At 39.2% G+C, this 25,820-nt stretch overlaps 2 protein-coding genes and 1 long non-coding RNA gene across 7 annotated transcripts in view; 1 reads left to right on the top strand and 2 right to left on the bottom strand.

The window, feature by feature from the left end:
• The window catches only part of kcnab1a (potassium voltage-gated channel subfamily A regulatory beta subunit 1a), a 97,335-nt gene extending 87,442 nt beyond the window's left edge, over positions 1-9,893 (top strand). For all 5 annotated transcript variants that reach the window (XM_008425314.2, XM_008425315.2, XM_008425316.2 and 2 more), the window contains 6 exons: positions 1,987-2,072; positions 4,901-5,021; positions 5,850-5,944; positions 6,153-6,273; positions 6,587-6,675; positions 7,895-9,893. In XM_008425314.2, the coding sequence (XP_008423536.1) occupies positions 1,987-2,072; positions 4,901-5,021; positions 5,850-5,944; positions 6,153-6,273; positions 6,587-6,675; positions 7,895-7,984 (602 nt within the window). In that variant the 3' untranslated portion in view covers positions 7,985-9,893. The remainder of the gene's footprint in view (positions 1-1,986; positions 2,073-4,900; positions 5,022-5,849; positions 5,945-6,152; positions 6,274-6,586; positions 6,676-7,894) is intronic.
• Positions 9,894-14,421: 4,528 nt separating this feature from the next.
• On the bottom strand, positions 14,422-17,216 carry ssr3 (signal sequence receptor, gamma). The gene is made up of 5 exons (XM_008425319.2): positions 16,979-17,216; positions 15,706-15,832; positions 15,443-15,541; positions 15,148-15,279; positions 14,422-14,671 (listed from the first exon to the last, which is right to left on the bottom strand). Exons 1-5 carry the CDS (start codon positions 17,109-17,111, stop codon positions 14,605-14,607), a joined length of 558 nt encoding a protein of 185 aa, XP_008423541.1. The 5' UTR covers positions 17,112-17,216; the 3' UTR covers positions 14,422-14,604.
• A 3,763-nt stretch (positions 17,217-20,979) lies between these two features.
• LOC103474401 (uncharacterized) lies at positions 20,980-24,631 on the bottom strand. Its single transcript, XR_535176.1, has 3 exons — positions 24,521-24,631; positions 24,283-24,355; positions 20,980-21,110 (listed from the first exon to the last, which is right to left on the bottom strand). It is a non-coding gene; the product is annotated as an uncharacterized LOC103474401 (long non-coding RNA).
• Positions 24,632-25,820: the final 1,189 nt, after the last annotated feature.

A 25,820-nucleotide genomic window follows, 5' to 3' on the forward strand; every position in this document is an offset into this window, starting at 1 on the left:
ACAACACACACTAAATAATTTATTTGAAAATGTGCTGTAAAATTATATGATGTTTGGATCTGAGCACCTTATTGTGGAAACCTCGTTTCCTGTTCTGGTTTAGCGGTGTGAACTGTGGTCCTGAAGAAAAAAAAAAACAATAAAGACTTCTCCCTTTTCTCATCCCAGCGGCTTCTTATTGATTGCTTTTGTCCTGCTCACTCCCCCCGTCTACAAACCCCCGCTGGTCACTTCCTCCTTCAAGCATCAGAAATGTTGTCCTGCTTTCCACAGACTCGCTTTGTGCTCACTCCCACTACATGGCCCGGAAATTGTGTCAGGTTGTATTTAAATGTGAACCCAGCATGGTTGGAAAACAAAGACGAAATGTCAGGAGGGCAGGATGAGGGTTGGAAACAAACAGCAGGAACAAAGAAATTGACATTTTGTTGTTTTATTGCAGCATGTTATTTCCTTTCCCAGGAGGCAGTTCAGAACGACAGGTTGTTAATTATCTCTTGCTGAATGAAAAGGGGAAAGAAAAGCTTTTCTTTAAGTTCTGCTGGATCTTTTGGACTTTGCTTTAATGCTCGTCAGCGTTTGCACGTTTCCTCCACCCGCACTAGATCTCTGTTGCCACTATTTGTTTTCTCATTATTTGTTTTATTACCACACATTGTCTGCTGCCTTGCCAAGAACTACTTGTGCGAAGTGGAAAAAATAAGAGTCCCGCCACAGTGACGGATGGCGTTATAATTGGAGTGAGCGTATTGTGATGATGAATAGCCATAATGACGGTCCTAATTTGAGTTTTTGTTGGCCCTGACTGCTCCGGGCTCGCCCAGTCAGCAGTGTTTGAGTTTTAATTGCTCCGTTAAAAACGCAGCAGATTGAACGTGATCACAGAGGCTTTGAGTATGTGAGCTTGTTAGAAAATCCAAGAGTTTTAACAGTTTGGGACAAACCAATGTACAGGTAGTGGGATTTTTGAACTCCTGTCCTCCACAAATAAAACATTTCTTCTTCTCTGTTTGGCTCGGTCTCACAGTGTCTGACGGCTGTCGCTGATTAACCAAATGTTCCCTGAAGATATCAGGGCTGCAGCTAACCATTAATTTAGTAATCGATTATTCTGTGGATTATTCTTACGATTGAGTAATTTGATAAAACAGGTAGCACATTCTGCATATTTTTCTACTGACCTCTTAGGATTATTTTATGCAATGTTAGAAGTAAAAAGGGAAATGAAAAAAAGCAAATTGTTGATTTTCCTTTTTTAAATAAAAAAATTAAAATCTCATTACCAAAAATGCATCAACAAAGCATTCCTTCACTATACGCTTGATAACTTCCAGCTAAAAACTAATTCTAACATCAACATGTGAAAAGTTCAGCCCTTTCTGCTTGACTTGGTATCAATACATTGCAGGTTTCGACTAGTTTTTCAATCAACCAATTAATGATTACATAGCAAAGGTGCTTATGAGATTTTTTTACTTTTTTACATTTACAGAATTTTACCTTGGTAAAACTAGAGGAGTTCTGGGTAAGATATATTTACAAACAAAGAAGGTTTTTTATCTTGATGTATACATTCTTTGAACAGTTTTAACATAATATCTGCTCTGAGAGCGTCCTTTCAGCAAATGGCATGTTTCACAGCATGCATACTGAAATGACAGATTAGTTGAAATTGATAAATCATAACTCATTTGATTAATTGTTTCAGCCCCAGAATATGTTCTTCTCTTTTATGTATTCTTGGGGAAGCAAAGTACACAAACCAAACTTGTAGCGGTCATAGAAATAGAAAATACTTCTTTTCTCCTTTTATGACTGAAACTCATTGGAAGCGATTATTTAATGCCTTTTTGATCCCAGAAAAGGATCGACAGTGTTTACGTATTTTTTAACATTTAGATGTTGTTCATTTAGCGAATTAAATCAACGAGTTGCTTACTGTCTGTCCAGCTGATTGACATTATTTAAAATGTGCTTTTTCTGCAGAAATTGTTCGAGCGATGACTTATGTGATAAACCAAGGCATGGCCATGTACTGGGGGACGTCTCGGTGGACAGCCATGGAGATCATGGTAAGTTCCTCTCAGCTTTTCTTAAATGTCTTTAGCACACTCTCTTGGAGTAAATAAGATAAAAGAGGAAAGCATGTGAAATAATTCAACGCAGTGTGGAACATTTTAGGAAAGTAAAACCAGTACACATCGTCCTCCTGAGTGTTAAGTCTAAATGTTCAGTCTAAACTTGTTATAAAGTCACATCCCAGTATAATAAAAATGTAACACTGCCTTTACTTTTACGCTAGAAATATAATTTATTTCATATAACTTCAGCGTCCTTGACCAGGATTACAATGGTTTTACACAATTTCAGCTGCAATATGAAGGATTTTAAAAACTTTCTTGGTTACCTTAAGAGCTCCAGTAGGCAAACATCAGCCGACACAGCAGACGCGTCTCTTGGACTGGCTGATTATGCCACATATGAAGCTCTGGATCGCTCTTCTGCTGTGTTTATTGAGCTCTGGACTGTGATTTTTCTTTTGTTTGTTTGTGTCTTAAAAGACTCTAAAAGCCAAATTGTCACCAGTGGTCCTAAAATTTAGAAAATTTCCACGGTGACCTCGTTCTGAACGATCATGCTGCCTTTCTGACAGTTTTCACGTCACACCCACGATTCTGCTCAGGAAGAGTTTGACAGCAGGAAGTAAAAAATGAACAATAGACAAACTATTCACAGCACATAATGTGACTGGTGCTCTGCATGGCTTTGTATTCATGCTGAACAAGACTACTTACAAGGTTTTTACACCAAGATGTCACTTTCTGTTGTTTGATCCGGTCTCCTGTAAAATAAGTTTTATCATAGCATTATTGCTAGTCTGATACACATGTAGCAACGACATGTACTTCACTAAACTACATCATGAATTGCATGTGACGTTATGCCTTATCCCACACATGCAGGTTACTTTAGAGCAATGACTCGCATTTAAACGACCACACTAAAATAAAAAAATCAAACGGACCAAAAATCTGGACCTGAACACAAAAATCTCCTGCGTGAACACATTTCTTACTTCTGAGCGAAGTGAGGGAAACAGACGAGATCATTTTCTCCAGAGGAGGAATCCTAATTCTGTCCCATCAATAATTGAGGAGCCAGTTTTTCACCTGGAAAAGGTCGCCAACAGAACTTTGAGGAACAGAGCCAAATGTCAGGAAATAAAGACTTAGAGCCCTGTGGTGGACAACTTAAGGTCTGAATTTATGAGAATGGCATCGTGGCGTGAATCTTCAGGCCCACTGCTCTTTTACCGTGTCCTCCTAAATATTTCAAGAGCATAGCTGCCCTCTTTCTGCACAGTTTGGGGGACCTTCATCGTAGCCTAAGCACCATCACAGCTATTGGCTGTTAGAACATCTCCTTGGCATTGGATTGTTGGAGACATTTCTGGGTTTTTTGGTATTAAAAAAGATTGTACTAATGAGATTTTAGCCTTCGTAAAGACCACAGGAAGTGGAATAACAGGCCTCTCGATCAGCAAAAGTAGCTTCTATCCAAGTATTTTACAGCAGGCAGGGATGGAGAAAGGCAAGAAACCAGCAGGTTGAAGAAACAGCCAAGATGGAAGATTGTTTATATGCAGCAGCAAAAAAGAAACATTTGAACCTTCGGTTATTGTTGCTCACAACTGGCTGCCCAAGATCAACCTGGAGAGAAATATTCTCAGATAATGCAGCAATGTTAAATCCGGGCCTGTTGTGGTTCTGGTGTCATCAAGGTTTGTGGTCCAGCTGGGTCAGGAACAGCTCAACAGAACTGAAAGAGGGACGATCACTGATGCTGATCACTAAAATGAAGTTTTGAATCAAAACACAAAGGGGGTAAGAGACAAGTTAGAGCCTGGTCACTCTTGATTCAGTATCAAGAGTGCTTGACGCTGAATGAAATAAAACAACCAGTGACCCCCGGTCACAGAACTCATGATGCGCCTACATGAGCTTGTAATTAGGGCTAAGACAATCCTGTACTTCCCTGAAGATCTGAGACTGGGAGCACAAACTAACAGCGGTGAACAAAACACCCGTCTTATATTCTCCTCTTCACGCCCTTTGTAGACACACTGCAATCTGCATTCATCTTCTCTCCCTGTGATCTCGCTGAAAGGGAGTTTATATCCTTGAATAGTTCAAGCCCCAGTGACGGCTCTGTTATTTAGACAGCTTCGGTAATGAGGGGGGTTAAAAGGGGGCGTTGAAGCGTACGTGACAAGGCAGCTCTTTGCTGTACGTGCGCTCTGGCCCACATGATCAGGCCGGAGCCACATGTCACAGACTGCAGCGCATGAAGGGTAGCTGGTAATTGTTGGGCTGGATGAGGGCAGGAGACAAACAAATAAAAGATGGTTTAAATAATCAACCGTTTTGTTGTGAGCGTTTAGGGAGTCGCTTATCTAACTTTCTGATGGCTGAAGACTGGGAGTTCACTGAAACCTACAAATGTTGACGTTTTTTCAAGGTTTTCAGGGTTATAACTAGAATTGGGTTTACATCAGGGTCATCTGTGCTATGTTGTGACACTTTATAGAAAAGAACAAGGAGAAAAGACGTGTTTGTGCGCTTGCTTCGGTATTTTGCTCTTAAAACACACAGGGAAGAATAGATATGATTAAACACTTCCAGGTATATGAAAAGCTTTAAGTGTGGTGTCTCAGGAAATCTGTACAGAAGATGGATTATCTGACTCCGAGCTGTGCTTTACAAGTTTTGCCTTGCTCTCGCAGGCATATATATCTGAACGAGAATGATATAGTATGAAAATTACTTTATAATTAGACTACATTATTACAATAACTATTCATTTTCTTTTTTTTTTTCTTTCTATTCTCTTAAATTACCAGGAGGCGTATTCGGTGGCACGGCAGTTTAATTTGATCCCTCCGGTGTGCGAACAGGCAGAATATCACCTCTTTCAGAGAGAGAAAGTGGAGGTGCAACTCCCTGAACTTTATCACAAAATAGGCAAGTATTATTTATGTTAATGTGAATTGGAAATGTCTTTTTGCTAGGCTGACCAGACTGTTGATTAAAACAAAAACAAAAAAAGACACTTTTTCATTCACTGCATGTACAGTACAGCACCGACAAGTCATTTCCTCAACCTTAATCTAATTTGTCCAGTAGACGTTTTTGCAGAACAGGCTAAAAGTACTGATTCAACACAAACTCAACCTGGTTAGGAAATCTACTGTAATGTTCTGACATGTTGCCTAACACATGAATATCTACATATTTTCTATAGTTGAAGTGATAAGAAGATGTCTTTTGTTTTTACTTTTTCGTCCCTCTCAGATAAATTTTAATACCGGAAAAATATAATCTAGCCTTATACAAAATATGGTTTTAAAATTATGATTTCATTTAAAGGAGCTCACAGTGACATTTTCTAGCATAACAAAGTAACCGTGTTGCCTTCAGTTCTTATAAAAATGCTGCATATGGCAGAAACAACTTAAAAGAAATATCTGACTTTGCAGTTAATACCTTGAAATTGGCCTCCGTCTCTTTAAAAAGCGCTCACTCTTTCCGCCACTCCCCCATCAGCATGTCATCACAGCAGCGCTCCTCCATGATGCTGTTTATAACTGCGTCATGTAAACAGCATCATGGAGTTTACAGCTGAGCAGTAGTTTGTATAGTGAGCTCAGCAGATTCCACCAGCTGTTTGCTATGTGCTGCTGCCGCTAGTCTAGAGGACCTGAGCGGGGGAGCGGTGCCCTGCGAGGCAGAAGCTCAGCTGGAGACGGCAGCTCCATGTTTTAACTCCCGTTTTGAATTCCGTCGTCACAGGAGTCGGAGCGATGACTTGGTCACCGCTAGCGTGTGGCATCATTACGGGAAAATATGAAAACGGCATCCCGGAATCGTCAAGGGCCTCAATGAAGGTCAGTACGCCCAAAGGTACTTTACTAGAGAAGGTCGAAGAATTTAAATAGAGCCTTTGTTGTGTGATGCCTAAAGCGTGCAGCTCTATGACTGAAACGGCAAATTTTCCCCCTTTTTTAAAGTCTTTTTTTGTTCTTACTCTCTTCTCTTGAAATGTCTTCTTGTTCTTCTGATCGCTCATTCCGTCTGTCTCGCATCTCCTGCCAGTCGTATCAGTGGCTGAAGGAGAAAATAGTAAGCGAGGATGGAAGAAAGCAGCAAGCTAAGCTGAAGGAGCTAAACCACATTGCAGAGAAGCTGGGCTGCACGCTGCCTCAGCTGGCTGTGGGTAAGGCTGACTGGCACATTCTGCTGAAGGAGCATCTTACACTGCATCTTGACAGTAATGTTAATCTTCAAAAGACATCATCAGAGTGCCTTTTTTTTTTTTTTGACTGCCTGTTACACTGAAGTGCAGACATTTCATACTCATTCTTGTTTTGGACAGGATTATTACAGAACACTAAAGTTAAAAACAAAGCTAAACTCCACTGAGAATCCTGCATGCGTTTGAAGGACAGACTGAATGTTGACCTTTCTCCTGTTAATAATAGTCAGTGCTTAGTCATCGGGGATGGGGTACTCATTGTGATTTTCTCCAGCATGGTGTTTAAGAAACGAAGGAGTGAGCTCAGTCCTTCTGGGAACATCCAACCCTGAGCAGCTTACGGAGAACCTCGGGGCCATCCAGGTACAAAACACCAACACACTTTTCTGTCTTCACCTGCCTCGTTTCACATGCATCTGGGCCGTTACATGTGGGGATAATGCCATGCCGTGTTCAGTTCTAATTAATTACTAATTAATTATTTTTTGGTAATTATTTCGTTCATGCATCACTTGTGATTTTGAAAACCATAGCGCCTGGTTTTACTGTGGGTGGTTAGAATTAGGGATGGGACTTTGTGGCTCTTTCCAGGAAATCTTCAGGATTCGTTCACTTCAAAAAGCAGTTCAAATGATAAATGTTTTAAAAGTACATTTTGCTAAGAACAAGCCATTTTATCCTTATCCCGTGTAGCTTTTCTGCAAGTGTTGTGTGCATTAGTAACATTTTAGTGTTATTTGTAATAAAAAAGGAAAATGTAGAGGAAACATGTGGACTTGAGTTGCTTTGGCAGAAACAAAAATCTTTTTCTGAATCATTAAATGTAGCAATTAAGGCAACACATTAATGGTAAACAACCAACTGTGAACACTGAACAACAAACAGAAGAAACCAAGGAGAAGGGAGCGTACCGTGACCACTGTCACCCTCCCTGCTGTGTCAGTGTAATGTACAGAGCTGCATGTCTCTATACATCTGCCACCATGACATAATATGTTCAGCCATTTGTTTTACTTTATTTATTTGTCTTTTAAATAAGTATAATTTTAAATGAAAAAGAATAACAGTTACTGCATTGTGTGCAGTGCAGCAAGCAAAAGATGTAGAAATCAAAGAATGGCTCTCACTAACAGAATTGAGTCGTATAGTTTGTGGTAAAGAGTCGTTCAAAAGAATCAGATTGTTTGTGAACGTCTCATCACTAGTTAACCATGTTCAGGATTAGTTTCAGAGGATGTGCATCAGGTTCAGTAAAACGTCAAACCAAAACGTTTCCTACAGATCTGCAATGTCAAAAGTTCATATTTTTCTCACAATTCTAGAGTTTGTCTTCCTTATTTATGTATTGATTGCCATTTTTTAAAGTATAAATATAAATGGTTAAGTCCTATTTATAGTGAGTATTTTGACTGTGGGCAGGCTTTAAATGTGGAAACTTTAAAAAAAAAACACAGATGGATGAAAATGGCCATTTTTTCATCTTTACATCTTTTGCAATATACTCAAAATATAACCTTTGGTTCTGTTCGTCTCACTTTATTTCCTGCTTTATCCTCGTGTAAAAACTCTCTGTTTTGTCCAGGTCCTCCCTAAGATGACCTCTCACATCGTGTCGGACATTGACCACATCCTTGGCAACAGACCGTACAGTAAGAAGGACTACCGCTCTTAGAGACGGGGCTGATGGACCGACAAGAGGTCTACTGACGGCTACCCAACTTCAGTTACACCTTGAACCCTCCTTGGTTCAGAGTTCAGATCCACAGCTCACTCCTTGGATGTGCCTAACCAGCCACAGACCACTCTAGCCGGAAATGGACAACCTTGCTACATCCGAGCATTGCATTCTGTAACTATCTTCAGTCGAGACTTACGGTTCGATCAGCTCTACCGCGTTCATCTCAGGTGCAGTCCAGCTTAGCCAAGTAAAGCTCAGACTTTCCATGGCCTCAACCGCAGCTTAGTCGATCAAAACTTTCCGCCACCAATCAGAGGCATTTGCTACTCGGCTAGCGTGCAAAGATACAGAAATAGAACTATGCAGAGATCAGAGTAGCTGAGATCCAATCGCATGCTTAAATTATTGAAACACTAGAACCACTGTTAGAAAAGGTTAAAGTTCTGATACTCATTTATGCCGAGACTTTAACATGTTCACTGCTACATCTCATTTTTAGAGATACTAGACTCGTCATTAACTCCAGCTGGTTCATGAAGACGAAGAGGCATTGTAGAGCTATTTAAAATTAAAGTGCCTTTTTTAAGTGCACCTTGATAACTCATCAGAAAACATATAAGGCTTGTTTTAACAATTCATTTAAGCACAAAATTCATACTGTTTCATAGCAAAGTACTCCAGTAGAAGCACCTTATGTATAGAAATTAGACAAACCTCAAATGAGTAGAGACCTCAGATGCATGCTGAACAAATCCCTTATTCAGACCTTTTATTAATATGCCGAGCAGAGTAGCAAAATAAATTACCATAAGCTCTTCGAACTCTCACCTCCTTTGTCAGAGGTGCCTGCTAAAGTCCTGGGATGAAACATCTTCCAGTCTTTACCAACAGCAAGGTGACTCCCTCACACTTTCTGCAAAAACAAGCTTTATGAATATAGATAAGACCTCGACACTCATCGGCTCGACTCGTCTTTAAAATGCCTTCTAAACGCAACCGATCCCTATATTTACAGTAGGCTAACAAGTAGATATTTCTGGCTGCAGATCCCTGAGTATAGCAACAACCAGATGCATGTTTCTCTGCTACAGTGTGCCTCCTTCTTCTTTTTGATAAGTTTTTGATCAGAAATGCTGCAAGCTTGTCTGCTCTATGACTGATGAAGTAAGAGGATTGTGGTACCAGAAAGAAAACGGGGGGGAAAAAAGAACTGGACTCGAGTAGAAAAGGGCAAACGTGAAGCATGGCGCCCTCGTGTGAAACCTTTAAGGAACTGCAGACATCTTCCACAAAATGGAGACAAGTAAAACATGCGGATTGCTGAGCTTAAAGTCACAGATGGAAAAAAAAGTATTTACTTGTGAACTGAAGCAGCATCGCTGATTTCTTCAAAGAGCTTTGACTTTATTAATGGAAACTATTTAAGATATTTGAGGGGGAAAACACTGGTCTAAACTACAACATGATGGAATAAGCTTGTCATGTGTGGGAAATAATTGTTCTAAACTGCTTATAGAATCTAAAAATCTATTTTGACATTTGAAGAAAAAATAGCTTGTTTGAGGATGTTACATGTATATATAGAGGTTTAAGGCTAATCTTGTTACATAGGCAAACTACAAGAAGCCTGTCTTGCATATGAGGGCTTTCCTGTACTATACGAGAAATCTATAAATGAGATGTAAATAGAAATATTTTATTGCTCACTGCACATCACAGAGATTTCATCGTCCTCGCTCAGAGTGATTCGACAGCTGCAAAGTCTTCACTTTTCTCTCCTCAAGGAAATCCAAATGTAGTACGGATTGTTTCCCATTTGTGAAGTTAACTATGAACTGACCTGAATCAGCTTTTACTTGGGTATGTAACAGGTTTAATGATGAACACCAAACTCATGTCGTAATCATTCATTTTCTGACTTTTTGGTAGTTTGTGGCAGTTGCCCTTTTTTGTACTCCCTTAGTTCTGTTTCATCTGGAAAATAAGCCATCGTTGAGATGAGCAGAGAGATATTGGCCAGGTTTCAGCCGAGTCACGGTCTTTGTCCTTGGTGTCCATGTATTGACTTGCAGCACAGTCTGCTTTTAAATCTCAGTAACGAACTGTTTTTGTGCTTGCCAGACGGTTCCACGCTCTGAGGAGAAATGAGGAGCAGCTTTTGTCTTACGGCTTACTTTGAGACGTCTGCCTCAGAAGGATTACGAGCCCTGGACCTCGCAAACGTTTCAAAACAAAACTGTTTTAGGAAGAAAATAACTGGGAATTTGCTTTGTAGTAGTTACCATTTTTAAAGTATAGAGAGGTTTCAAAAAGCTCAAAAATTTTAAAACCTGTAAAATTTTTGTCACATTGATCCTGTGGTTTAATGTCTTTTTGATGGGATCCCAGAGAAAATGATGGCGTGACGTTAATCAACCTGGTGCTGCCCCTCTCCAACTCGTTGGTGGTCAGCTGTCTAAATAAAGGATACTGTGCTTTTCCCTAATTTACAAGAAAGACAAATGTAGCTGTTTTGAAATTTTGAAAAGCACAAGCGGTCATCATGAAACTTAAGCTCTCAACATACCAGGCTTGTGTTTAAATGTTTGGAGGCAGACCGCTTTTCTCTACATATTAATCCAAGGAGACAGACTTTCTGGTAATCTTTGCACAGGTCTTGAAAAATATTTGATTCAGTTTTCTGAATGCCTTCATTTACAAAGTTTTTTTTTTTCTTACTTTAGTTGCTTTTCTACACATTGTCTTCTCAATACCTGAAACTGAATTCTAATCCACTTTCAGGTATTGATATACTTAAAAAAACAAAACAAAAAAAACTCCTAAGTTAAAGATAAGAACTGGTTTTGTCAACACATTTGATCAAATTGAACAAACTGAACCTTCAGGCATTTTGCTGGTTTCCGTTTTGTTTTTTTTTTCAACAAAAATGCCACTAAAAAAGTATTTGAACAAATAAAAAGTATCTCTTTTATCCCCCAACAAGGTAATTCTTAAAAAGGCAGTAATACTTCTAAGATAGTCGACGATCAGCTAAAGCAGTGTTTCTCAACCTTTTTCGGGCCGTCGGCCCCCTAGCCTTTATCCAGGTCCCTCACCGCCCCACCAAAGAATTTGCAGGCTACTTTGCACTGACCATTATTTTATCATTAATATTACCATCACTATTGTAGATGTTTTGATTGTCTAAGAAAAATGCAATGAACATTCAAGTTAAAATCGGTAGGCCTAACAGCAGCCAGAGTGGAAAAAATATTCTTATTTTGTGCCATTTTCTAGTCGTTAAATGTTGCACAAAATGACCAGATAAAAGATGTACAACATGCCAGTTTAAACTTTGATCTATTTCCAAAACAACTGAGCTCTGCAACATTAAAACATGGATAGAACTGYAACTACATTAATCATAGCTCTTCTTCTCTTCAGTGTTTCTGTGAGTTTCTGGTGGTGCAGCTCTGTGCTGCCTTCAGGAGAATGGGACATCAGAGCATCATCCATAAAATTTCACCTACATGGCATTTATTGTGCAAACCAGAGCTTTCAGTGGAAAAACAAAAGTTCCAGGTCCTTTTAAGGCCATACAAATATGAGACAGAAACATGGATTATATCTTTATATAGACCTGTCTATTGATTTATAGATTAAAAGTTTTACTGGACAGAAATTACAAAGAACAAATCTGGTTCTTAATCAAATCCTAATGAGTCAAATTGAAAGTGTCATGGAGTCATCAGCCTCATGACATTAACACTGACATGAAAAATAATATTGAAGAAATAAATATATCAAATCTAATTAAAAACATAAATAAGTGATCAGTGCTTTACTATTATGGTCTGTAAAATATATTTATTCTCAGTACTAGATGTGGTCTCAACAAACCCATGGCACTTGAACAATATTATTTTACTTTTTATCTGGAAATGGTGTCTGTTTATTCTTGCCATACAGTCCTCTGTATTAATTATTGCTCAAAGGGTCTTGCCATACCAGTTTATTCTTCTGTATTTACTTTAGTTTCTTAGTTTATTCTTGCATTTTGTTCTTCATTCATTTTCATTTAGTTTCATTTGATTAGTATTATCCTCTCTCGGTTTATTGCTATGTCCACTTTAGTTTCTTTCCTGTTGCTAGATTTATTTGATCGTTTATTGACCATCAGTAATTTTCACTCATCACCTGCTGCGCCGCCTAATCGTCACGTGTTTCACATCATGTGTTGATTTTTCACTGTTCAGCGTCGGATTCTCTGTTTTTATGCCATAATTCACATCTAGTTCGTCGCTCCGTTTTATGTCCCGCTTCTCCTGTTTCAGAGTTTTGCGCAATGTGCACATGGTTTGTTTTTTAACCCAATGGCGCAACTACACATTATTAAGGTGGATGCGAAAACATAGATCGTGCTGTGTTATTCTATCACCCCCGTTTCATACCGGACCACTTACAGCACCGGCATAAAACGCTATAAAATGAATGCTCTTTATCGTGGTATTACCCATGGAGGGATTTCTTTATTTAAATGGGTTAATTTTTCAGAGGGATACTCAGTGAGGGTATCGTGATTTTAGCTACCAGTAGCAGGAGAACGGAGTTGCGCCAAGAAGCTAACAGAAGCTACAAACATTGAATAGAAGAAGAAGAGCTGCCATCGATACAGCTGCAGCCAAGCATGATTTAATGTTACACAATACAGTTTTACCAAGTTGCTCAAAGTCTAAACTGGCATCGTTGTGCATTTAAGGTGTAAAGTTTACCTTCGACCAAACGCCCCCTAAAGGCATCCCAGCGCCCCCCTTTTGTAAAAATGTCCGCCAGCGCCCCCTGCCGTCCTCTGAACCCCCCCTGGGGGGCGGTACCGCCCACGTTGAGAACCGCTAAACTAAAGGGTGACGCATTTAATCTGCTCGTTTTCGTCTTTTATCTCCACCTTTCCATTTCCCTTATTTTTTTTAATGACACAATAAGACTAATTTATTCATAGTCAGACCAAATGTGTGAAAACATCCAACAAAAAGACCTTCAGAAAGTTTCAAGATCTCTTAATCTACACTACAAAAAAAGTCTCCATCACTGGAATTAAGTGAGAAATAAATTCTGGCTGGTTTTAAGTGTCTGTATTTAGCGTCAGTGTTCAAGTCGTCACTTTGCTCATCAGTCCGTTAGGCTGCGGCTGCCTGGTAGAGTGCCTTCACCTGGGTCCTAAGAAATACATTCAGGGATGTCTTTCATTATAAAGTTGGTATGTGGTGCATAGGTGTTCATCTAAAACGAGTTGGAAAATTACTTAGCATTTAGTATAATGTTTATATACTTAAATGAGGTTTGTTATTTCAATAAAGAATACTCAGAACCACAACTGCAGTTGTAAGGCAGAAACCCTCTGAAACTAAAGATTAACCGCAAACCTTAGCTTGTATTTTGTCCATTAACATAGCAGAAAATTGTAGCCTGAAGTTTTATTCCAGCTTAAATAGATTTGTTTCTTGTCCCTGAGCTCCATATTGTTGGATGTGAAGGCGAGTGCGAAGTTAAATGGAATATACACGGCACAGGGAAAATACTAGAATGAAAAAAACAAAAAAGTAAGTTTGAATAACATGAAATGCAATGTAATTAGTGCAAATAGTTTTATAACTGGCTTTGGGGAAAAATATCCTTGAATCACATATTTGAACACTTTAATGTTTTTTTATCCACCAAAAAGTAAAAAAAAACATCTAGTTCCAGCAACCTGGATTTCAAAGCAGTAAAGCCATTTAAAAGAGCTGAATTGGGTCAATATAACAGGTAAACTCACTGGCTGCTGGCTGCAAGAGCAAATATATTTAATTCATCAGCAGCTATGCAACAACAAAGAAAACAAAGCCAACATGAAACAAATCGATCCAGTAATCCAATTCTAATTTAGTAAAATATGATAGAGATCCCCCAAAATTGTTCCATTGTTTTCCCCCATGTGCCGTTCAAAGCAACAGTGTACTGTCTCTTTGCTGACGAGTGCTCTCTCTGTAAATACTCTATATGAATGTGTGATAATAAATACATGCATTGCCAATGAAAACAGCGTCTTTGATTTTATGCTAAATAAGGTAAAACACAGCCATGTGGAAAAATCCACTTTTGATTCAGTTATGGGAATAAAGCATTTAAAATCTTGTAGAAACAACTTCAGTCAGATTATTTTAATAATACACCATGTGTTTTTGATGGACACTTCTACCTGCCGATACCCAAACTTTTGGATTCAGGTATCTTGAAGCAGAAAAAACAAACAAACATTAAGTTGGGACATCAGCCCTTGAGGAACAGAGTTGACCCCTGCGTTTGAAATAGATTTAAGAGCATGTTCAGAAGTCTGTTTCTAAAATATTTTTTAAAATCAATGCTCTGAATATTGCACATATTTAAAAAGTTGTGAATGAAATACAAGCAAGTATAGCATGGTTGCTTTATTTGTTACAAAAACGATTTCATGAAAGTGAACTCTGCATCCACACCAAAACCACATGCCTAACCTGTAAAAAATTAGATCTTGTGTCTTTTTCTTAATCCTCCATCCTCACCCAGTCCCACCCATCAAATAATCCCTCCAACTCCTTGTCCATTTTCTTCTTGGTTTACTTGGAACCGGTGGACAGAAGAGCAATGAGTCCTGAAGAGGCACTGATGGACAGAATGTAGTTGCTAGGGAGCAAAAGGTTAAGGAGAAAAAAAATGCACCTCTACAAAGCAACAACTAATTTTCATATCGACAATGACCCTCTCTCCACAAATGGGGAAAGGCAAATTAAAGAAGATATCGAGAATGGATAAAAGAAATTTTGGATCTAGGCCAGGGGTGTCAAACTCCAATCCTCGAGGGCCGGTGTCCTGCAACTTTTAGAAGTGCCTCTGCKGCACCACACCTGAATAGAATAATTAAGTCATTAGCAAGGCTCTGGAGAACTGAGGAGGTAATTAAGCCATTTGATTCAGGTGTTTTGTACCTGTGGCACATCTAAAAACTGCAGGACAGCGGCCCTTCAGGACTGGAGTTTGACACCCCTGATCTAGGCAGTGGTTCAAAAAGAAATTTCTAAGAAGCTGTGCAATGTATTTAAACTCTGACCACAAATCTCCCATATAATCAACACTGAAAAGTAATTTGCCTGAAAGGATACACAGTGGGGTTGAAGTTCTTGAGCAAGAAGAAGGAAGCGACAATGACGAGCACCAGGAAGAGGGTGTTGTTGTAAAAGATTGAGAAGGTGGTGGCTTCATAGTCGGCCACCTCGTTCTTCTTCCACAGGATCCTGGAGAAAAGGAAAAACTGAGTCGATCTCTTTCTCACTAATGTTGTTCAGATAAAGTGCAGTAAGGCTTTGGGTTTATTTCCTTTTCAAAAAGACAAATACAATGTTCAGTTTGGCTTAATTTATCAACTTTAAAAAAAAAAGGAGGGGAGAAAAGTCTCACCTTTCATCCTTTTCTTTGCGTGACATCTTGCGATTGTCTGCTTCAGACAGCTTCCTGGTGACCTCTTTGGAAACGGCGTCCTCTCGTTTCTGAGCCACTCTGAAGCAAAAACAAAGAAAACAGTAAATTCATTAAATCTCTATTTCAAAGCATTAACTTGGCAAACAAAAATTGAGAAATTGTGCAAATTTGCATATAACTTTCCGCCAACATTTTCCTATTTTGTCACTGATCGACTGAGCTGCTCTTTTCATTACTCTTACTTGTGTTTGAGAACAAACTTGACGTTCTTGTAGGCGAACGCGACCAGGTATGTGCTGACCAGGGTCATGACAGCGTACAGCACCGCAGACTGGACCAGGTCCATGTGCCAGATCCTCCAGAACAACCCTGCGAGGACACATACCAAGAAAACAAAAATCAGAAATACAATTTTATTGTGTCAGTGCTACACCTCGACTAAAATCTGTTGCCTTTGCGTGATAAAGACTTAAATTGGAGCATATCTTGAGAAAGCTTCATCACAACCTTAAACTTCAAGGTGCTTGTTACTAACACCAACTATAAAGTCTTATAAAATGCAAACATTTTAAAAAGACTAAGCAATGCTAGTAAAGCCTGGTCACCCTCCAGGCTTATAATACTCTGGGGGAAACCCTGCAATTACTATTTCCAAGTCGTTTCGGGTACGTCTACCTGCTGCAAATACAGATGTAAAAACATATCAGTTATTTTTAAAACAACTAGTCTAGTCAGGCTGGATGGAGAGCATCTGAACTTCAGTTTAAGCTTTAAAACAGATTCTCAGGTGGATTCAGATCCTGTTTTTGAGTCATTCTAGTATATGAATATGCTTTCATCTAAACCATGTAATTGTAGATCTGGTGGTACGTTCTGGGTCGTTGTACTGCGGGATGGGGGAACCTCATCCCCAGCCTCAAGTCGTTTTATGGTTTCGGATGGTTCAGGCCTTTATTTATCTCCACCCATCATCCAGTCAGATTTGAGCAGATTCCCTGATGCTGCCACCATGTTTCACCATGGTGATGATATGTTCAGGAAGATATTTTTAGTTAGTTTTTAGCCACACAATGTTCTGCAGACTACCCTCTTCCACGGGTTTGCTGGGTCTCCGACATGACATCAGGTAAACTGCAAATGACTTTTAAAAGTGACTCCCTTTCCTACGCTTTCATAAAGTCAGCACTGATTGTTATCTTTACAGCTCCCATCACACTTCACAACTGTGCACAACTTTGTGCTGGTTTATCACAACAGCCCCAAAAAATACTAAAAGGTTTGTGGTAGTAAGATATTTGGAAAACGTCAAGCTGCGTGAACACAATGTTCTCTCATCAAACGTAGCACAACTTTAGCCATTTGTCTCATTACTGTTTATTTAAGTCATTAATCCATTACTTGGCGTTACTTTCTTAAACCCTCCTCATTTTTTTGTTTTTGTTTATACTTTTCCAGTCCTTCAGCGTTAGCTGAAGCAGTTAGCAGCGGCTGTTTTTTTTTTCTTCTTGTACTCACAGATAGGAATGGCTGAAACGATGAGGGCATTCCCGTAAAACAAAGCCGTTGACTTTGCCGACAGATTTCTGCTGAAGTCCTGCAGGAGAAGGTCCTCTTCGGACTGCTGCTTGTTGCTGCCTTTCGGGGGCATTTTTCTGGCAGAGAGGCCGGTATGGAAGCTACTCAGAAGCGGACTGAAGAGGACTGACACGTCGGTGAATGAGAGGAAGAGGGACGCGTCAGCACAAACCTGGAACTACATCGACTCATTTCCTCTGTGAAACAAGGAGCCGTTGCTGAGTGCTGCCCCCTGCTGGAAGATAAAGGCATTGTTGTGCTTTGTGCTGTGGTTTGCTGAAGGTAAGATTGAAAACCACCACAAAATTTACTATCTGTTTTTGTTGCGCTCTTGTTTGTTTGATGAATAAGGATTCTTCAAACTTGAGGTTATATTTAATACGTACTTTTCTATTTAAGATCACCCTTATTCATAAAACACTAAATGCTTAGCATAAACTCTTTTCAGGATGTTATCAGCATTCTTACATGCAAACAAATAGTCTCGCAAAAAGCAAACAGGTTAAAAAATGTGGGAATATCAGTTTTGTAAATGGGGTGATGTAATATTAGTTGAACCCCAGATTTATCTCCACATGCTAGAGACAATGTAGGTTAATTGCAATGGCAGCCATGCTCTCTGTACAGAGTCAACCTATTTTTGACAGTAACCAGCAAAGAGCCCTGCTGGTTCCTTTGACCCTGGCCCATTCAAGATGGTGATGTCTGAGTCTGCTGGTGGTGGTCACCTTGCAACTTATCTATCATGCAGACCATACCAATGTAAAGTGTTTTGAATGATCTGACATGACACTCAATTCCCTTAAATGTGTCTTTACGTGGGCATAAACCATTCGTTTCTGCCGGGCACAATCCACAATGAAGAGGTCATCTACGTAGGAGGTGGTCAAAGGATTTCCGCTATTGTGCCTTGCTATGACTCTACAGCCTTCGTATTTGCGTTGAAACAAGATGATCACAATTTGTGACAATCTCTCCTTTTAATTGATTATTTTTATGATCAATATTTTTCTTCTACATTTTTCATTCCCATTACTCTCTACATGTAGCTCTTACCCTGTAGTATTTTATTGGCTGACAGAGGCACAGTCACAGTGATTTTTACCTTGTAAGGTTCACACTTTGGCCACTAGAGGTCAACTTCTACTCGTACTTGGACTACATTCCTGCAATGTGTCCACAGTTTGACCGTGACACATCAGAAAGTTCAGACTAACTAGAAATGGAAGCTGTTTTCAGATTCTGCAAATGAGAAGAACACTATGATCCCAATGGGTGCATTGATTTATTCATTACTGACTCAACTATCAGATCTATATCAGAAAGTTGGTATGATCTTTTCGGAGATACAAACGGATAAGTAAACTGCACCACCTCCAATAAAATGATAACAAGTAAAGTCTTTGGTAAATAAAGTGTGTTTTATCTCAACCCAGCAGATCTCAGCAGAGGTCACACATATCTGGTGCACTATTTCAAAGTTCTCTTCAACACATTCTCTTCTGACAAACGTGTCACATTCCACGGTGTGTGTCTGAGTGTGACCATGGCGTCATAAAAGCTAACCTGTTAAATATGAGCCTCCTCAAAAGTCCCTTCCACTCCTTATCTCATCGTCAAAGTCTGTCACATGCCTGCCACCGGGGATGTTTCAGTACTGTGGAAGGAAGACAATAAAGAAACAGACAGAAATGTGTTCTGCTGCTGTGGCTGACACACTGCTTAACCCCCCACTGAGCTATTTTCCTCTTGCTTCCATGAGAGCAAGCTGCATGCATGTGCGACTGAGTGAGTGCATTTGTGTGAGTGGCAGAGTGCATTGCAGGGAGGGCAGGTTTGCGTGATGTGCCTGTCTTTAAATGGGGATAGGGCTTAGGGATTATCTGTTCACTTCAGGGGTGCAGGAAGGAGGCAAAGCGGTGAAGCAAGGGAGGGGTGGGGCAGGGGATGAGGGAGAGGCCAATAACTGTGCCAACATTCTGCCTGGCAAGAGTGGCGATCCCTTTTTCCTCGTGTTTGTCAGCCTGATTGCTTTGGCTTTGGTGACACCACAGACATAATCACTAAAGGGCAAAAACCTCACACATACGGTACTGCCTAGACCAAAATGCAGGAAACAAGGAGAAGACACATTCAAGTCTGTTTTTTACAGACCAGACAGCCTGATGACATTTTTATTATTTCTAGGTGAATTTGTGTCATATTACCCATCAGATTTATTCTCTGAATACCTAAAGCTAACATGGATAATTACACATACAGTGGTACTTAATACTTAAGAGAAAAGAAAAGGACTTATCGTTTTTGCAAAATGTTAAACTATATAAATATATACATCAGACAGTTGTAGCTTGGCTTTATATCTCTGCCAGCATTGCACATCTACACTATAGAGGGAAATATTGCACACAAATAACAAGCTCTCTCAGTTTAGATGGAGAGTGTTTGTGGATATCAACATTAAAGGAGATTCTCAATGGGATTTGGGTCTGAACTTTGGCCAGACCTCTCTGCAACCTGCTGACAGATTGTTTCATCTGCAGTGACAACAAGATTTCGGGAATTGGGGGAAAGTTTATAGTCTTTTACATTTAAACCGTATAATTTTTGTTTTCTTAGCATTCAAGGATAATTCATCCAAGAAGTTTTGTTTTAGACGCTGAAAGATTGATTCAGGGGATGAACTAAACGCATACAGAATGGTATAAATGTACAGCACCTACTAACAGCTTGTGGAATATTATTAATTTAAATAGAGAACGGAGTGGATCCAAGAATGGACCACACCTTTGGAAACACAAAAAACACAATATTCAGAGTGTGTATTTACCGACTGCACCGTCACACAGGTAGCTAGAAAACCATAATAAAAACGGAGGGGAATTCCAATGTGGCTAAGTCTTTTGATTAAAACAGAATGATTCACTGTATGAAAATTGCAGCACATTACTGTCTGGAGTCCAGAGCAGAGGCTGTATCATCTGCAACCTTTCAAACTGTTGTGACACATCCACGACCAGAACAGAAACCAGACCGCGCCGGAGATAGCAAACTGTTGACTTCAAGATACCAGATTGACTGTTTATTAACAAGTCTTTGTACAACTTGAGGTGCACAAGGTAAAATATAAACCGGCCTGCAACTGTTCAAAACAGAATGACCACCAGTTTTGAAGAGGAGGTGTACCAGATTTCCGGTCAGTTGGTATTTCACCAGTATGGACAGACTGGATGGAAGCTGCAGTTCAGAAAAGAAATGAGCAAAACTGACCCAGCTTTCTTTTTAAGATCTAACGAGAGCCATTCAACTTTAACTTCTTTTGCACTAAATGTTTTCGGTGCAAGTCTTTGAGATGCAACAGGTAAATCAGATGAGTCCAGCATTGGTATCTGAGCTTGTGAACATGTCAGAATGTCCCGACTTTGTGAAATGCAACAATATTATCTGGTGTGGTAGATAATGGTGCACTTGATAATTTATTTTCCAACTGCTTTGCTGTTTTCAAATATCTCTTTCAGATATTCTGTCTTTGCACCAGGTAACATTATTTTTTGCTGCAGCAGTAAAATACCAGGTCTTGGGGCAAGAAGGGGCTGATTTGATTTTTATACATTTATGCATTTTACTAAGGTATGCTTATTAATAAGAGAAATATCAGGATATCAGAAAGAGTCCACACTTCCTCTACAGTTGAAATACATCCAATTTTGTCCCGACAAACTACTAAAAGGTCATGTAAGAAAGTATAAAAGAAAAGTATAAGAGTATCAAAATCTTTAAAATAAAATTTTTACATAACTAATCCATGTTATTTTGGTCACGTTATTTGCAGCTATTCAGATTAAACGAGCATAAACAGTAAAGCAACAATCCAGTCGGATAAATATAGAGAACAGAAATAAATATTAAAATTTATTGAGCATGACAAAAGGGTTTAAATATTAAATAGTTATGCTCTTTAATATAAAAACTAATTACTTTTCCAAAACTTTGGGTTCCCTGCATGTACCATCTAACAAATGGTAAACAGCATTTATGAGCTGGCATGTGGTCAGACGACATCCTCTTGCTTCTGCGGGGTAAAAGAGAAAGAAAGGCTTTTGAATCTTTTATTACAAACATATGTCATTAAAGGTCCCAAGTTGGAGGTTTTGGAGAAGAATTTCAAATTTTTTCTCCATTTCTTAGAAGCTTTGGTTATTAAGTTTCCCCTTAATAAGTATATAAATATATCCGTATATTATTAAAGTGTGTAAAACACGTCACCCAAGTTTATAGAACCAAGCAAAAGTATTTATATCCTTTGAACTGTTTCACACTTGTGCTAGGTTCAAACTCAACATCAGAATACTTTACAGATGTTTTATTAAAAAGAATAATGAGAAATAATACTGACAGGGTAAAAAAAAATAAAAAATTAAGTGTGGTTTCCAAAGTTTTTCAAATAAAAATCATAAAAGTATGGGATAGATCTGTGTTCTGCCCCCTTTACTTTGTTACCAGTGAATAAGCCAGTCCAACCAGTTTCCCTTAAAAGTCTCCAATTTAGTAAATGTAGTAAAAGAAATTATTTAAGACGAGTATTTTGCAAAGAGTAATTGGTATAAAAAAAAATTCTGTCAAGATGTGCAAAACATTACACTTGCAGCGAAAGGTCAATTTAAAAAGCATTTAGTTCAGGAGGTGTATTGTAAATCCACTTCCTTGGTGGTAGGAGTTCATCGTGTAACTGGTAGGTTGCTGGTTCAAAGCCCCATTCAGTCGTTGTTTTCATTAAACAAAAAATGCAAAAAATAGAGAAATGTGACATACTCTATAAAGATATTGACAACCATTTGACAAATTCTGTGGTCTCTGATCTTCAGAGAGCGTTCACAATCTAACTAAAAGTTCACTTTTCTTATGTACATATTACTGCTAGTAGCGACTTCAATCTGTCACTTCCTGGTGTGACATAGCTTTGATTGTAAATTAGGGCCTAGAAAACATCCACCCACTCCTTCAAATGTGGCCGGCAGCCAAGCACACCCACCCATATGCCTCCCCTCTCACGGACATCCAGTCAGACACAGCTCCATGTGATGCTTCTATTTTACTCTCTCCCCTTTAGCTCAAAAGCCCAGAATGAAATGTGTTGTGGTGGAAGTTGGTACAGAACAGGGAGGTGAGCAGATTCTTCTTTAGTGTAGAGAGGAGGATAAAATGGAGTAAAACATTTGTCTTTTCATAGGATGCCAGACATGTGTTTACACTTTCTGCCCACTTTTACCATAAAGTTTCCCAAGCCTTGGGGTTGTGCGCTTGCATGTTAACCTTCATGTGACTGTGCGACTGAGTCAAAAGGAGCGTGGAAAGTTTGTTGGGTTCACCAATTTGTTTTCTCTCTTTTTTTTATTAATGAGAATTACTTTTTTGATGTGAAGATTTTTTTTAGTTCATAAAAATGCACTGACACAAACAACAAAACAAAAATGCAATCTCATATGTTATTTATAACACTTTCAGGAAGTTCTTGATTAAAAAATATATATATACTGTTTTTTACAAATAATCATGAAATCGTAACCGTCTGCCGGTTGCGTTTGTTTCCAAATGGCCACTGTTTCTCTGAAAATCATTTCTGGATATGCTTTCATCTTTTATGACTGAAGCAAATTTCTGGAAAATTCTTGGTATCCACAGATCACCAGAGGCAGACGCAATTATGCATCTAAAGCATCAAAGTTTGAATTTCTCTCGGGGTGATTGGATTTATGGCTTGCTCTGTTTATAAACCGATAAAGAGGAGTGACGAATTGTGAGTCATATTTTAGGTGTTGAAGTGCAGCTGGAGTAAGACAGACAGTTATTTATCGGGTCAGCCAGACCCAGGCGTGACGACTCGAAGCTATCCGGACTGGGATGACTTTTCCTTCCAGAGCTGGCAGAGTTATGGTGGCCCTTTCAGACAGACCTCAGTCCCAAAGCAAATGCTCACATGCTTCCATTCCTTAACTCTTAATATGGCCCAGATTTTACAGTGTAACCATACAGAAACATGCAGATAAGAGCGCTCTGCTGTGCTCTGCTGTGCTCTGCTGTGCTCTGCTGTGCTCTGATGTACGGACACACACAGTGGGAGTGCGTTGTGTCCCAGTGCTTGTCTCTTTACAACACTGTTTGTTTTTGACTAAATGACATAGGAATTTATAGCCCCAAATAAAAAAAAAAAATAAAAAAAAATGTGAACACTTAGCCCAGAACAGTGTGTGCATTTATGGTGAGCCCATGTGGAAAGACACGAAGGCTAACCTGCTGCCAACTTGGTTGTTCTAAAAAGCAGAGTGAGTGCAGAAGATGTTGACATTTTCTCAGTGGAGGGAATCTGCTGCTCCATCTGCATCTGAAAGGTCACTGCAGCGCATTTTAGAGCGCAGTGTGCGCCCAACCGCATGTATTTGTGCCTCCGTGACCGCCAAAAGCGATGCGCTTAATGTGGCTGCCTTTTTCATCAATGCCATGTGAAAAGAGCAGAGGAGGACTACAAGCAAAAGATGCTGGAAGTGTTGGGCATAGCGCAAACAGAGTAGCAGGAATCCACCTCCCCCCCTCGCCGCCACCGTCACCGCTTTCACCAAACACACACATGGCATTCACACATTCTCGCTTTGAGGGTGTTTACAGGTTTAGATGTGGGGAATAATTTTTACTGCATTTATTTTATGTCAAATGGGGCTTAAACAAAGACTGCAGATTTTTCTCTGTTGACACCTGACTCTTGATAAAATAAAAAGAGACAAATTATACATTAAAATAAACAAAGTAAACATCTGCCAGTAGACATCAAACTAGATATTAATCCAGCTCTTTTGACAATTAATTTCTTTTTTTTTTTTTTTTTACCAAAACAAACAAAAACTAAATGGTTGCCTTTGCTAGCACAACTCTTGCACATTGAGTCCAAACTGAGTTGATGTGGGGACCAGCACCGAACATTTTACTGTTGAGACGAGATGAAATCAGGATGAACTTTTCTCTATAAAGAGCAACTGAACTATACCAACTGGGAACAAGGTCCTTTTTGTGATATGCTTCAGAAATATTTAGTTAATTGCCTGCAGCCTTCTGTGCGGATGTTAGGAATGCCTGATTCAAATGTATTTTTTTTTGTTTCTGTTTTTTCAAGGCAAGGCTGCCAAGAAATCTTGACAGATGATCTAGTGTTGTGGAAGTAGCTAAGATAAGCAGCATCCAAAACACGTTACCTCCCACTCGTAGCGGCTTCTGTCCTGGTCTGCAGTGGAATAAGCGCTCTGCGGGCTAGTAGTCGGAGAGCTCCTATGATCCAGATCAAGAACAAAGCCTCATTTATTTTAATAGACTTGAATTCCACTCTAATGATGTCACTATTCACAAGCTTTGCACACAAAGATAATACATGTATAAACAGAGCTCGGCTCATGCTGTCACACTGTTTTATTGATCTGTAAAAGACAAACGTACTCGCAATGAAAATGTGTCTGAAGTGTGGAAACCGTAAGTTCAGTCCAACTTTACAGACGTGGTGTGAGGCACTTCCTGACTTCAAGTCAAGCTCTTTGAAACTGGAGGTCAGCTCCTGGAAAAGATATTAAAAAAACAAAAAAGAAAAAACAACAGATCCTGACCTTTTCTTCTCACTGAAAACGTTTGTCTTGAAATAGGTAATGATGAGGACCATGTTTAGAAAGGTCACACAAAGGTGGAATCCATGTAGTAAAAATAGAGAAGTGGAGTTGAGCAGAGAGTTTTATTTTTATTAAGCCCTTAAAGAAAGGAAAAGGCATGCAATAAACATACAGAGCTGTGGCTTTATCTTTGACACGAACAGACATGTTGCAGAGAATATCTCTAATGTGTTTGTGCACGGCACACCAGAGCATAAATGATTGGACATGTGGCTGCAACACATGTGTGAGATAACAAGGATTCCTCCTGGACCGACTGTGTTACATATTAGGATCCAGGTTCAAAGCTATGCTGCTGCACACCATGCTACTGAGTCATACCGTCCCTTTCAGCTCTCTTGATCTAACTGTGTTTTATAACTTTCTGATATAAACTCAGTGGATGATATCAGTTTTTCTTATTTTGTTCATTTTAACCACTTCTCAAGATTTTATGTAGAAGTGGGATTGATTGTCATCTGGTTTCATAGTTTTAGGATTGTTCTCTTAAATTTCTCTGAAATCGTTAGCACTTGATTTGTCACGTTTCTCTGTCTTTAACTGTTTGTCCTGCCAAACATTAGCTGCGTTTCTTGTTGTTGTGTTCACTTGCCGCTTTGTACTTAAGACCCGTTCCCTTTTTATTTGTTTCCTGTTTCTTTGTGTTACTTTGAATTTAAAAGTCACCAGGGAGTTCAATTTCATCACGCAAATGCTTCTTTATTTCTCTTTTAGATGGTTAGACAACATGAAATCTAGGATTATTTAGAGTAATGTGTAATGTGAAACTAAAATTGCAAAGATGGAACATGCTAATTGTGACTACAGAGCAAATACCTGATGGAAATGTACTGATGAATCAAATAAAATAATGTGCATTTAAATATTTGGGGTTATAAAGCAGATGTTTTAAAGGCCATAAAAACCTGGCCTTGTAACTTGCAGTATCCTGACCACGGGTCAAGCTAGCAAATTAGCTTAGCTCTAATATTATCTGTGCTGAACAAAGCACACTTTTTTGAACATGTAAACTATGAGTACAGAAATACAGTTTGTCAACGACATTCCACTTTGATTACACAATGTGTGTGTTGACT

The sequence above is a fragment of the Poecilia reticulata genome, linkage group LG13, assembly GCF_000633615.1.
Source record: "Poecilia reticulata strain Guanapo linkage group LG13, Guppy_female_1.0+MT, whole genome shotgun sequence".
Classification (NCBI taxonomy): domain Eukaryota; kingdom Metazoa; phylum Chordata; class Actinopteri; order Cyprinodontiformes; family Poeciliidae; genus Poecilia; species Poecilia reticulata.

Bases quoted from the DNA above. Each gene is read 5' to 3' on its own strand.
- ssr3 (XM_008425319.2), bottom strand. From the start codon at position 17,111: ATGCCCCCGAAAGGCAGCAACAAGCAGCAGTCCGAAGAGGACCTTCTC. The intron at 15,280-15,442 runs GTGAGACTTTTC...CCTTTTCTCCAG, and splicing joins CGCAAAGAAAAGGATGAAAG to GATCCTGTGGAAGAAGAACG. The intron at 14,672-15,147 runs GTATCCTTTCAG...TTTGCTCCCTAG, and splicing joins AAGAACTTCAACCCCACTGT to CAACTACATTCTGTCCATCA.